The following is a 14805-nucleotide window of genomic DNA, read 5'->3' as shown; positions in this document are numbered from 1 at the left end:
GGCTCAGTTGGAAGAGCGTGCTACTCTTGATCTTGGGGTCATGAGTTCTAGCCCCACGTTGGCTGTAGAGATTAGTTAAATGAATAAATAAATAAAAAGTTTAAAAAGAAATAAAGAAAAAAAAAGAAATGCTCTAAGTTAAAAAAAACAAACAAACTAGTATATGCAAAAGCACCATACTAGAATCTGTGAGAGCTATATAGAGATTTTAACATGCAGTTCCTATGCTCAAGAAAACTATATAATAAAATAGTAAAATATGACCATGTTTATAAAACAGGCAGTGTTAAATACTACGAGAAAGGTATAGAAAAAGTACCATGGTTAGAAACATGGAAACACCTCAAGCTAAGGGAATCCAGCAGTTTAATGAAAGTGGCATTTTAGCTGAAATTTGAGGATGGGTGGGAGAGGCAAACTATAAAGAGACTATAGTGTAATAAAAAGCATAGGGAATATAAATGCATAACAGTTCACTGAATTTAGACCATGGGCTGCAAAATGAAAAGTACGAAAACCCATGGCTGAAAAGGTAGGAGAATTGGATCACTATCACTTAATCCCTGCTGGGTGTGTTTTGGGATAAGCAAGTCTCTTGGTCAGAGGAATGACTCAATCAAAGCCACATGTTAGAGAACCTGGCAAAATTTCAGGAGTATTTAGGATAAAATAGGACTGTAAAAGATTGGAAGACAGACCTTATAAGTCAGAATACTATTGCAGGAAGTCCAGGAAGATAATGACACTGTGAATAAAGAGTAAGATAATGACAGTATGAATGACAGAATGAGGCAACATATTGATCACTATCAGTAATGTCTTTGATAGTTCTAGACAAAAGATTTGCATCCATTGCTTTTGTCTTATTTAATTTGGAATTTCCCCCCAAGTTTCCTGGATAGCTTGATGAATACCTTTCAGGAAAGTATTATGAAAATGATTCTTCAACTCCTGGTAGGATCTTTCTCAGGTGTGGAAATCTGCAGTAATTATGAGACCACTCATCCCAGGACTAAGGGAGCTAGTAGCCTACTTCAGGGCACAGAACAAAGTAAAAGGGCATCAAGGTTAAAGATGCTCCAAGTGGTTGTACTTGAATTACATCTCAGAGTAACTCTAGAAAGCTTTGTGTGATTTCCTTAACAGTTCCCTGCTTTATAATAGCTATATTAGTCTGATATTCAGTTGTGCAAGAATAAGGGATAAGAGACAGAGGTGATGAGTGTCTTTGAGGGACACCTCAGAAGAGAGATGCTGTGACAGAGCGCAACTGTTGAGAGTCACTCATGGGGACTCTAGCCTCTCACTCTCACTCGTCCAACCTCAGCAACTTTCTAAAGGTTCTTTTGAGATCCACAAAAGGCAGCCATACGGAGAATAACTCACACAATGTTCAGAAAAGATAAAATACTTAAAGTCCTCTACTCCCTAAATACTATCCCAGAATGAATTATCCCTGAGAGAAAGTAGGTAGTACTCACCATCTACTTTACTACTGTATTTAAAGATCAGATAGAAAATATTGGTCTTCCAATGTATTCCTAATTGAGGGGGAGAAGAGTAGTAATTTCCTGCCTGCTTAGGACACAGGGAGCTTAGAAGCTCTGAAACTCCGGGGCTGTGACTTAAGCAAGCTATAGAAGCTTTGATTCATAACTGAGCATTCAAATTCCTGGTAGGGAGTATGGCATTGAAAAAGAAGGTTAAATGCACATGCATCAAAATATACAGCTGTTTCTTATCAATTGTCACAGATACCTAGCAAAGAAATTACTTCTGCCTAGCTGAACCATTGCATAACATTATATATATATATACATATATATATATATATATATATATGTTATCTCTATATCTATCTTTTTAAAAATGTATGGAGAACCTAGGGTATTGGAATCAAATTCAGTGCACAGAAGGGTTGGCATAGAGAGGTAAATTCACACAAAATGCTGAATGGTTACAAAGGGATTTCTCATTCAGGTTGATTTGATTAGCAATTATCTATGAATCTAATTTCTCAGGTAATGTTTCTTTCATCATTTTCCATGGTAGCAGGCTGATGAACAGTTCATTTACATTTTTATTAGCCTATAAAGCTTTTCCTGCTTATGCTCTTTTACCTTACCCCAAAAGCAATACTTAATGTTTAATGATAGCTAATAGAACCTTTGGCAAAGACTCAAATGCCCCCCCCCTCAAAAAAAATGACACTCAAGCTAATGCCCTCTTGTATCAATATTACAATTGATATATACACAAGGTACCTCTTCTGAAACCATAAGATTACTGACTATGATGCATGGTCTATGATCTTGTCTCAGTCTCTAGACCAAAAACCTAGACAGTAGGAGACTGTCTCCTTGCCTTTAATAAACAGTATGCTCTGTAGCGCATTCAGCAATTAGGACATAGAACTTCTGGTTTTGACTTCTGAGAAAACCACTTTTGAAGGCCACAGGAGATGTACTGTTCCTAAATCAGGTCTCAGTTTTTAAAGACTATTTGTATAATAAATATTTAGTTTCAGACTTAGCCATTTGATAGGAAGGTATATTAAACTTTGGCATCACAGAACTGCAAATGACTATTCAGACCAACTTTATTTTTTTTTTAATTTTTTTTTCAACGTTTATTTATTTTTGGGATAGAGAGACAGAGCATGAACGGGGGAGGGGCAGAGAGAGAGGGAGACACAGAATGCGAAACAGGCTCCAGGCTCTGAGCCATCAGCCCAGAGCCCGATGCGGGGCTCGAACTCACAGACCGCGAGATCGTGACCTGGCTGAAGTCGGATGCTTAACCGACTGCGCCACCCAGGTGCCCCTATTCAGACCAACTTTAAAGTGAATGCCAACGAATGGCAATTAGAATACATATCAATCATTAATGGCATTCACTAGGTGATGTTTAAACAATCATTTATAATAATGTGCATTAACTGGTATATTTGGCCCTTGCTATGCTTTTTGTACCTGAATTGTAGTAGCTCATGATCTTCATGTAATATTTGTCTCTCTGCTTGCAAAATTTTGGGAGACATCGGAGACAAGGTAATGGTGTTGCACACTGTGAAATGACATAGGGTTCTTTTTTTTCTAATTCCGAATGAAGTTCATAAGGGACGATTGTCTATTCATAAGACTGTAGACAGGTCTAATACTTTTTAGTTATACTACTCCTGAGTACATTATCTCTTTAAGAGAGAGAGAGAGGCAGAGAAAGAGAGAGAGCACATTTTATAATTCCAAGCATTCACTTGTTTGTGCCTTTGGGAAGAAAACTAAAGCCATTTTAAAAGAAATAACTTAGAGAGAGTTAGAAGCTTCTTGGTAAACAAAACTCTCTCCTGAAACATTCAGATGATTTAGTTAAGAATGAACTGGAACAACATCAATTGCATTTCCTTGAAATCAGAAATAAATTCCAAAATAACTAGGAAGGCTTTCTGAAGCAGTGTTTGGAGAAGTGTTTACAATCTGAAGAAAGGATAAGGTAGGATACAATAAATTCAACTACAAAAATAATACTCTCACCTGCACAAAGTGTATATGAAACTGTAACTTTCTGTGACAAATAAAACACTCCCCATCCCCTATACATTACATATTGTGTCATCCCAGACATACTTTTCTATTTGCTATTCAAACAGCTGTCTACAGCTACAGATAATTGATTTGTCTCTTGATAACTTTAGAAACTACTGTATGAAGTATCACAGTGTAACAGCTTTTAAAAGAATTATTTGACTAAGTATAAAGTGTTTTACACTTGGGGGATATGTCTGTGTATGTGTGGTGTATGTGTGTGTTGTATTCTCACACATATGCATTATACCTCCATGGGTTCTGGTGCCCATATTCTAAGTGCCATATAAAGCTATTCTTGAATTAATTTAATATTGATTTATTTGTATATGTAGCAACGTCTGGGCTTTAAATAGTAAGATATTCAGTTTATGCTTTATTTTCTGAATATATTTTTTGTGTTTTATGGGTGTAAGTCTGTTTTAGCAACACATGCAAGAGTCAAAAGGGAATAATTGTCCTTCTATATACAAGACTACAGATTTGAAATAGATAATCAGGTGTGGGTCCTACTCATCTCATTTATTCATTGCCTGAATGGCTCTGTGGAAGCCAATGAACTACTCTAATCCTCAGTTTCCTTATTAATAAACTGAATCTAATGGTAACTATCTAACAGGAGAGCCAAATGACAAATGCATGTGAATACCAAAGCACTAACAAATGTTAGCTAATATTTTTCATTTCTCATGGTTGAGAGAACATATGACTCATGTGCCCCTTGGATTTAAAGGGGAGAAGAGGGTTTAGTTCATTTTTGTAAATTGCTGACAGGATCTTAGGCCTTGCATAAAGCAGCATATGTACATGTATTGATAGATGGATAGGTCAGGGAGAAGTAGTGAGACCCAGGATAACTAGTATTTGCCTGTTTTTCAAAGCACAGTAAATCTAAATCTGAGTTCTCAAATTGCAATCAGCATGTCCAGGAATCCACAGCACATGTTCTCTTCTATTATTGAAGGAGACAGCTGCCTAGTCAATGTAAATTTTATTGTAAAATTGTTTAATAGAATTCACAATTATGGGAGGACAGACACACTTGAGACACTAATGGAGGTTCTGAATTTGATATGTGTAGACAAAGAGGGCTGTCAGACTTAGCATCACTTATTGTTGCACAGAGACAGGTGGGCAATAAAAGAAAGTGGCTACTAATGAAAGGGAACTCCCACTGATCCACTGCTACCATCTCTGCTAACCAAGAGTGAAAAACAGGAGTGAAATAAGCATCTAAATTTTTGGTATAATAAGTAGAGCTATCTGTATTTTATCCCATTGTTCTCATTGCACTTTCTACACCATTTGATACCCAGGATCCTTTACTGAAAGACTCCATAGTCCTAATTACTGTGATAGTACAATATCCTTGTTTTCTTCATTCCACTGTGACCAATGCATCTTTGTCCCTCAATGGGGCAGCAAGTCCTCAAGTCTCTATAGATAGGCTCAGTCCTGGCTATCTATTAGACCCAATTTACAACTTTCAGCTATTATGGTTTAAAATATCACCTCTTCACATATAATTTTCAAAATCTTACATTAAACCCCAACTTCTCCATTGAATGCTAGTTGTATATTTCTAAATGATTAAGGAACATTTCCACTTGAAACTTTGGATGTCATCAGATCAACATGTTGGTACTAATTGAGTTCTCCTCCAAATTGATTCCTTTACCCGATCTTTTATCTCTCTGTTTAAGCATCATATCATCACTCTGGAATCCATAGTAAATTCTTTGTTCAGAGAAATCCTCTTCAATACATTACTTATCAAAACTCCAATCATTCTCTTGCTCAAAAAGTCCCAATGACTCCTTATTTCCTATTAGAAAAAAAATCCTACTGGCTGTAAATGTCTTTAAAGAGCAGGGATTTATTTGTTTTATTTATCTCCTTATCCATCTAGTCATGTGTGTTGTACATCACAAACTACAATATATGCTTACTAAGTTGAATGAAACTCCTTGGACTTTTATGCTCAGTTTCCTTAGTCTGGTCCATTCCTAACATCCAAAGGGACTTTTCACAACCTGTTTGTCATTACATTCACTCTCTCCTAAGTGTGTTCAGCTCATTCTTCTTACAGTTTCTGGACATGATTCCTCTTTTTTTTCTGTCAAGTTCTTACCACTCCTTAAAGTTCAGCCAACTTCAAAACCCCTCTCATAAATCCTTCCCCAAATCTTTCAGTCTACATTGATTTCTATTCCCAGTGAACACGTAACACTTCTCATTTTGTGTTGTCATTCTTTGCTATGCAATTATCACATTTCTAATTGTTTCTAATTATCAAACTCATTCTGATCTTTGACTCTTTCCCCTTCCTTCCTTCCAGTTTTACTTTTGAATTGTTTGTATAATTCTTCCTGTAGATTCATTTTTTTAATGTTTATTTGTTATCTTGAGAGAGAGAGAGAGAGGGAGCACATGCATGAGCACAAGTGGGGAGGGGCAGAGAGAGAGGGGGAGAGAGAGAGAATCCCAAGTAGGCTCCATGCTGCCAATGCAGAACCTGATGCGAAGCTCGAACCCATGACCTGTGAAATCATGACCTGAGCAGAGAGCAAGAGTCAGATGCTTAACCTACTGGGCCACCCAGGTGCCCCTTCCTGTGTATTCATTTTGTATGTCTAGCTACACTATAATACCTTTAGAAGGAAAAAGTATGTCATACATGTTTTCTTCTATCATTCCCATATTCTAACGCTATGCTATGGAAAAAGTAGAGGCTAAAAATATTTATTAAATGAATGAATATGAGTAGGGAAGAAAATACATTAATAGTAAGTATTTATTGCAGTTAATAGCTTTGAAAACATAATTCAGAGAAAAAATTTTGTATTTTGAATATGAAACTCATAGGTGTTTAAATACCATTTTGTTTTATTATCTGACCTGTACCTTATTTCATCTATTAGATAAAAAGAGAATAAAGGTTAATGGATATACACCTGCTTTATGTACCATCAGTAATTGTCTACAAAAATCACAAAATGTTATACAACAGCTAATGAAGTTGGAGAACCCATAAAGAAATGCAAGACAAGACTAGAGACATATTTGGAATTATTCTGGTAAAGTTTTCCCTAAGGCTAGTAGAATTATATTTCATTCTACACTATGATTTACATAAGTAAGAAAATAGATATTTCAATAGGAGAAGAAGAGACCAGGCTCTTAACCACCTTGCTTTTGACCCTGTTGTAATTCTATCCCTGACAAATGTAATCAGCTCAGCACTAGACAAAAAGGATTTTGTTTTGCAAAACATATTCTGCCATTTTCCCGGCATTAAGAGGCTGGATGTATCTCAGTGGAACTTAATGTCTATCCCATAAAACTTCCACCCAGACTCCTTAAAGTTTACCTTCCATTTACTTTATTACTGGCCTCAGTCGGTTTCTTTTTTGGAAAAGATATTTAGGTGATTCTAATAAAATTTCCTTACTCATAAATAACACAGATTCACCTATAATTACAGTGAATCTCACCAAAAGATTTATTTTGGGGGGAAATAAGAAATAGTAAGGGGTGGAAATGTAAGCACGAAGGAAACGATTTTTCTCTCGATGAAATATGTCAATATTTATCGAGTGTGAGAGCCCCTTAAAGTGACACTCTTAAGGGAAGTAGATTACACCAACTTCATAAGTTTTATGTATTTTATATGATATGCAGCTATATTTGTTCACAGTTGGCGTGTGTGTGTGTGTGCGTGAGTGTGTTAGCAAGGAAAATACAATTTAACTTGCAATGTGACTAAAAGGGAGAAATAGATAAGTGTTTAATAATAAAGGTACCATGGTTACCATAACTAATAGAGTGTGAAATTTTGAGAAAAATGACCAGGATTCCAGACATGGCTCTTTTTCTCAGTGGATTTGCAATATGTAAAGACAATTACTATACAAGAGTAGTGGTTTTATATCTATCAAATGGCACTGTTGCTAAAAATTGTTTCATGAGAATTTGTGAGTGAATTAAATAAGTAATACAAATGAAAGTGCTTTGTATGTATGAAATCAATATTTCAACAATTAAATCTAAGACATGACTCAGAATCCTTCCCATGGGCTTTAAAATATTTTGTGATCTGGTTTGTAAGCATCCACCTGATCTCAATCTCCATCACTCTATCTCTAGCTCATACCACATAAACAACTTTGGCTCACTCATATCACACAGACACACCTGAGTCTTTTCTGCCACAGGGCCTTTGCATGTGCTATCATATATATTTTATATACAGTTTTACCATATAGTTTATTTTAAATGGTTCCCATTTCTCCACTCTGTTTTCATTTTACTTTGTTTTATTATTTTTCTAGTACTCACTAGTGATGTTATATATTTTCTTTCTTTTATTGTCTGTCTCATTTTCTACAACTAAATTCCAAGAAAATGGAATCTTTCCTGTCTTTCCTGCTACTCTCACCTCGGAGCTAGAACAGTATCTACAGCACAACTGATGCTTAATAGATCAACTAATACATAAGTGAATGAATGAATGATCTTTTACTGAGTATTTACTCTATATGAAGCAATCTGAAAAGTGCTTTATATGGATTGTCTAATCTAATCATTACAATAGGCCTATTACTATTTCTATTTTTTTTTTTAATTTTTTTTTCAACGTTTATTTATTTTTGGGACAGAGAGAGACAGAGCATGAACAGGGGAGGGGCAGAGAGAGAGGGAGACACAGAATCAGAAACAGGCTCCAGGCTCTGAGCCATCAGCCCAGAGCCTGACGCGGGGCTCGAACTCACGGACCACGAGATCGTGACCTGGCTGAAGTCGGACGCTTAACCGACTGCGCCACCCAGGCGCCCCATTATTTCTATTTTATAAATGAAGAAAACAGAGATATCATGACGTACAGTAACTTGCTTGAGGAAAACACAGCAAGTGATGGAAAATGAACTGCCTGACTCCAACATCTCTGCTCTTTTTTTTTTGTCCCCGAAACCTATGCTCTTAATCACTGCTATATAGCCTGTGTGTACCCAGCCATCTTTATATTAATTGGTGTTTGATTACATTGTTACAAAACAGACTGAATTGACTATCAAAAGAACATTTATATAGCTTAATTTGACCCTCCAAATAAATGATGTGTTCAATAGCTAAAAAATAAACCAGCTCCTAAAAGCCAGCCTTTAAAAACAGTTAAGAACAAGAATTAAAAGAGTCAGGTTTGTTACAGGTGACCAAGGTGAGACTTACCTCCAGGTGACCAGCAATTGTAGCAATATGTAGGGCAGTGAGGCCACCATAACCAACCTGCTGTATGTCAGCTCCACTGTGAAGCAGGGAAGTGATCAATTCTGCACTGTCCTGTAAGGAAACACATCTTTAGTGTTACTTTTCTACTAATAGCAGGTTTGGACACTGTGCAACAGGATATATTGATCCCTAACTGTCAGCCAGTTCAGGTGCTCAAAGAAAACCTAAGTGTGATTTCTGGCATAAGAGCACACGAGACAGCAGAGAGCAACTCTGAGATGGTTGAATGTAGGACCAAATGACAGGGCTATTCAGTTACAATCAATCCTCTATCATTTGACCATGAAAGATAGAAAGGACACTACCTATGGTGAGGTTCTTGAAAACTCAACTCAATCTTACGTGTAGGTCACTCCAACAAATGTGCTTTCTCCAGCAACTGTGGTATTGGACTGACTGCAGGGGATTATTTCATGGTAATCAGTAATTGTTTCTTCTCTGCATATGTGTCATAGCACCTATACATAATTAATGACACATAGTGTCATGGGCCTACATATAATCAATCAGTAGTGTCTTTCTTAACTTGACTTATTTTAACAGTGAAAATGTTTGAAGTAGTATTTAGGCCTTTAAGTTAGAATAATTTATGCAATGGCCAAAGGGGTCCTTACTTTCCTCATACTATTATTTGCACTGTATTTCTGTCTTTGGAGAGACAAGGAACTTTTTCACAATATTAATAGCAATTTACATTCATTGAATTTTTATTATGTAATTAACCTTTCAGATGCATTAACTTATTTAAACCTGGTATATGGTAAGACTTCAAAGATGGTTAATAAAACAATAAAAATAAAAAAAATATTTTCTAAAATTACCCTATGAAAAGTTACTATTTTATACCTTATTTTATAAGTCAGAACATTCAAAAGAGTGATATGGAGGGTCACATATTCATAAAACCCCACAGCTGGAAGGGAATGCAAAGAAAGGTCTTCATGTTTCTTTCTTTTGAGTGAGATTATTTCTCACTCGAAGAAAGAATTCAAACCACAACTTCTGTATAATATTTGACCCACCAACATCTCAAACATACTCTGTGGCAAGAAAGTCAAGTCTTCATGGGATAGACCACTGCATTTATGCATGAAAGTATTATTTCAAATACTGTTGGTTAAGAAAATCCTCCCATTAAAAAAAAAAAGTTTGATTTCTTAATCCTGTTATACATAACTGAAGGTCTAGGAGAAATTATAAAAAAGTGAAAAAACTTTGGTAAAGAATTCCAAATAGCAAAATTAATGTTATAGTTTCAAAATTCTCTACTCTGTATATCTGTTCTACTAAGTAAGTTAAAGATTTTGTGTTTCTTTACTGTTCCATTGGCTCCCTTTGTTCAGAATAGAGACTTAAGTTTTCTCCATTCTTTGTTTTTTTTTTCATTCTTTATTATTTTTAATGTTTATTTATTTTGAGAGAGAAAGAGGGGTAGAATCCCACATGAGTGAGCAGGGGAGGAGCAGAGAGAGAGGGAGAGACAGAATCCCAAGCAGGCTCGGTGCTGTCAGCACAGAGCCCGACACAGGGCTCCATCTCAGGAACTGTGAGATCATGACCTGAGCTGAAATCAAGAGTCAGACGTTCAATTGACTGAGCCACCCAGGTTCCTCTTCTCCATTCTTTTAAGCAAAACAAATAGAACAAAACAAATTTATTCCACTGAAGCTTATTCTTACAGTTATCTCTATCCTTGCTTCATTTTCCAAGCTTCTGAATAAAGTTATTGCTGCTCACTGTTGACAGCTCCGATTTCATTTCTTTAGTAATCCCTAGCCATGTATACACAAATCTTACATAATCCCAACTGAGTTCACTATACTCCTTACACATTGAATTCTGCTCTTTCTCACACCATCGGTTCTCCCTTTGTCCTTGCCTTACATTATCAAGAGAAATCACTATGCTAGTTTCTTCCACCTCAGACATAAGGACTCACCATGGTCCTGAATCACCTCCTCAAGTTTCAGAAGGTAACTTTGTTCACCAAATCCAATGTCAATCCTCCGTCTCCTCTCTATAGTCAGATTATCTCTTTTTTCTTAAAATCCTTACCTCTTTTGCTGTCTTAAAACCATATATTCCTGATTTCTTTCTCTTTGCCTCTTCTTTATTTCTGTCTGCCTCCAAAAAGTGAGTTTAGGCCCAAGCTACTTTCTCATTCCAAATGCCACCTTTGGTAATTCTTACACAACCAGATAACTTTATCTTTAGTCCAGATCTTCTAAGTCCAAATTCTATGCATCCTGCCTATCAATAGCATCTCAAATTAAAAATTCAAAATTGCTCTTATTTTTTTAAAAAAAATTTTTTTTTCAACGTTTATTTATTTTTGGGACAGAGAGAGACAGAGCATGAACGGGGGAGGGGCAGAGAGAGAGGGAGACACAGAATCGGAAACAGGCTCCAGGCTCTGAGCCATCAGCCCAGAGCCTGACGTGGGGCTCGAACTCACGGACCGCGAGATCGTGACCTGGCTGAAGTCGGATGCTTAACCGACTGCGCCACCCAGGCGCCCCTCAAAATTGCTCTTCTAAATACCATTCATAATTTCCCCAGTGTTATCTGTCATCTTCTAGTATTTCTTATTCTTGTTAATGACATTTTCTTACTCCAAATGACTTTAAATCTCTTCCACTCAATCAGTTTCAGAATTCCTCTGGTTTTAACTTACTAGTACTTCCTATATTTCTTCTCATTTCTAACATCACCCTCCATTTTACAACCTTCTAACTAGTCTCCTTGATGAAGGCTTTTCCCACTGCAGCCCATTTTCCATATTGCTACCAAATAAATATTCTTACACACAGTTTTTATGACATTATTCTCCTTTTCAATACACTTTTCATATACTTAACAAATATTTATTGAGCATGTATAGTATGTGAAACACTGTTATGAGCAGTGGAGACACTGCAGTAAGACAGTTAAATTTCTGCCTTCATGGAGCTTATATTTTTACTGTGTGTATGTAAGAGTAGAGAGATAACACATAAAAAGTAATGTATGGAATGATACAGTACCAATGACTATGAGGGAAAACAGGCAAATGATAAAGGGGCTACTCTAAACTGAGTAATCAGGGAAAGCTTCATTGAGCTAAATGTGCACTTGAGATATGTAGTAAATACTAAAAAGGAGAAATCCAAGCTACAATTTCAAGGATGGCCACTAAAGGCCAGGGAGCAGCTAGTGTGAAACATATAATTTCTTAAGATGGAAATAAACTTAGTGTGTTTGAAGGCCAGTGTTGAAGAGAAGGTTTAAAAAAAAATCAAGAAAGGAAAATAATGTTCAAGAAGAGGTCAAAGCCACATGATCTCATAGAGTCTTGCAGACCAGGGTATTTGGTGTTCGAATTTTTCCCAAGTGCAATAGCTAACAGAATGACATGAGCTAGGGAGGAGTTAGGAAGAAGTAGTTTGGGGGAGAAATAAGATGTTTAATTTGTCACATGTTAAGTTTGAGACACTTACAACATAAGGTTAAGACTGTGGGTACTAGAATTACCTCCCTAGTTAGAATACCAGCTCTGCCAATGACTGTGTCAATTGGGGCAAGTTACATAACCTCTTCACATGAAGTTCGTTGGTTTTCAATAAAGAGGACATTAACTGCATCTCCTGATGTGATACACATACAAACTGTGCATTCACAACTGATGTGATAATACATTTAAAGTACTTAAAAGGTACCTGGAAAAATAATAACTCAATAAACTTATCACCGTTGGACAAAGAAGACTGGAGCTCAGTTTGGTCCTCAGTGAAAGCTTCCAAATAAGCAAGTGATTTGACCCCATCATCTAACTTCTGTTTCTCCTTTCCCCTTGCCTTCTCCCCACAACTTCATTTCCTCTGATTCATTAGTTACCCACTGAAATAATCAAAGTAATAAAACATAGGAAAACTCTAAAGCAGTACTGGAAACAGGAAATGTCTATGAGTTCTGCTTTCTCCAGGAATAAAAACAACAACAAAAAAAAATCATGGGAATTAATTCCAACCTCATCAATAACTTTTAATTTTAAATGGTGAGGCTAAAGACAGGAGTAGTCTCTGAGGTAAATGAAAAATTAGAATGTTTTTCTCTGCAGATTGGTAGGCAATGCAGGAAGTGGAGAAGGTCTTTTTAAGCACAAAATCATTTTTTAAAGTAGAGGAAAAATATGATAAATTTAGGCAAATAAAGCAATTAAAAATACAATAAGATAAATGAAAAATTAGAGAAACATCTGTAATATGTAAAATTTACAAGTGGTTTGTGTATCTAATATATGAAGAACTCATACAAATCAGTAGAAAGATGGATACTCTTTAACTTGACAAATATGTATTAATGAATATCTACCTTTTGACAAGCACTGTACTAGACTATATTAAAATAATTATATGTAAAAAATGGAATCTATAAAATATTTATCAGGCAGATTCTAGTAATCTCAACTAATATTTTAAAGTTTTTAACATTTTTTTTAACATTTTTATTTATTTTTGAGAGACAGAGACAGAGCATGAGTGGGAGAGGGGCAGAGAGAGAGGGAGACAGAATCCAAAGCAGGCTCCAGGCTCCGAGCTGTCAGCACCAAGTCCCATGCAGGGCTCGAACCCACAAACTGTAAGATCATGACCTGAGCTGAAGTCAGACGCTCAACCGACTGAGCCACCCGGGCACCCCAATCTCAACTATTTTTATATATTTTTTCTTATTTAGCTGAAATTTGTGGAATGTAAGAGAAAGTATGTCATGATTTTTTTTTTTTTCTGAGAGAGAGGGTTAAAGTGAGTGAGTGGCAGACAGAGAGAGAAAGAGAGGGAGGGAGGGGGAGAGAGAGAGAGAGAGAGAGAGAGAGAGAGAGAGAGAGAGAGAGAAATAGGGCTCACCCGGAGCAGGGCTTGAGATCACTCGATGTGGGACTCAAACTCACGAACTGTGAGATCATGACTTGAGCCGAAGTCACATGCTTAATGACTGAGCCCAGGTGCCCTGTCATGATTTCTCCAGAACAGTCAAATGTTGAGTCAGTTCAAAGTACTAAATTATCCTTTCATATCTTGGTTGGATTTCTTAAGTTGATCTCTGATTGATCTAAATTTTTTTTTTTTACCAAATGCGATAAAAATAGAAGTTTTCTCTTTCCAAGCTGTGCTAAAGAGAATGTAACAAAACAATCATTGCTACTTAAAATTTGCTCACTATGATTAAGTACCATGTAAAATGTTTTGACATAATCTCTTTCAAGTTTCGCAAGTTACCTATGAGAAAAATAGAACTGTCTCTACTATACCTGATAACAATCAGACTCAAAGAATTTGAAGTAATTGTAGAAACTTAGTTTGTAAGTGTTGGAGCTAGATACAAATTTAAGTCTGTTTGACTCCAAATTCCATGCTGCATGTTTGACGATCCATGGTGCCGATCTTTCCTTTGTTCCAATATCGAAGAGAGGATGATTTTTGCTGTATTTTGTTGCATTTAAGTGACAAGTCCCAAATATTTCTCCCCTCCTCTACAGAAGTCTTAAGTTGTAATGGAAGAACTTTAAAATTCAGCAATATGGTACACAGCTCCCAGAAAAAAATTCATACAAATTAATAATATTAGGTAAATTTTAAATATGATAAAGCTGATCTTATTAATTGCTTGCTCTATGATACATAACAAGGATCTAATGGCAAATTTTTAAAAGAATGACCCTTAAGCCTTGGATAGGGAATAGTCTTCTGGAGAATGGACAGGTTTTCCCTTATGCACTGTCTAGCCAAATTTACATCATTATTACTCAGTGGAACACAGAAGCATTCTGAAGTGTGGGGCAAATAAGCCTCTGTAATGCATTAATGTATACAATATTTATTTTTAAGAAAAAGAAAATCCACATGTGGTAGAGTAAGGCTTGGACAAAAAAATCTGTCCAGGAAATCCTTGAAAA

The 14805-nt window shown here is 36.1% G+C and overlaps 1 protein-coding gene across 3 annotated transcripts in view; it reads right to left on the bottom strand.

The window, feature by feature from the left end:
* Positions 1-14805, bottom strand: part of TNNI3K (TNNI3 interacting kinase) — a 292001-nt gene that overhangs the window by 250273 nt on the left and 26923 nt on the right. For all 3 annotated transcript variants that reach the window (XM_040470642.1, XM_040470643.1, XM_040470644.1), the window contains exon 5: positions 8814-8924. In XM_040470642.1, the coding sequence (XP_040326576.1) occupies positions 8814-8924 (111 nt within the window). The remainder of the gene's footprint in view (positions 1-8813; positions 8925-14805) is intronic.

The sequence above is a fragment of the Herpailurus yagouaroundi genome, unplaced genomic scaffold, assembly GCF_014898765.1.
Source record: "Herpailurus yagouaroundi ecotype Mexico unplaced genomic scaffold, PumYag 77, whole genome shotgun sequence".
Lineage (NCBI taxonomy): Eukaryota > Metazoa > Chordata > Mammalia > Carnivora > Felidae > Herpailurus > Herpailurus yagouaroundi.
The sequence above is the reverse complement of the archived record's forward strand: the minus strand, read 5'-3'. Positions and strand labels throughout refer to the sequence as shown.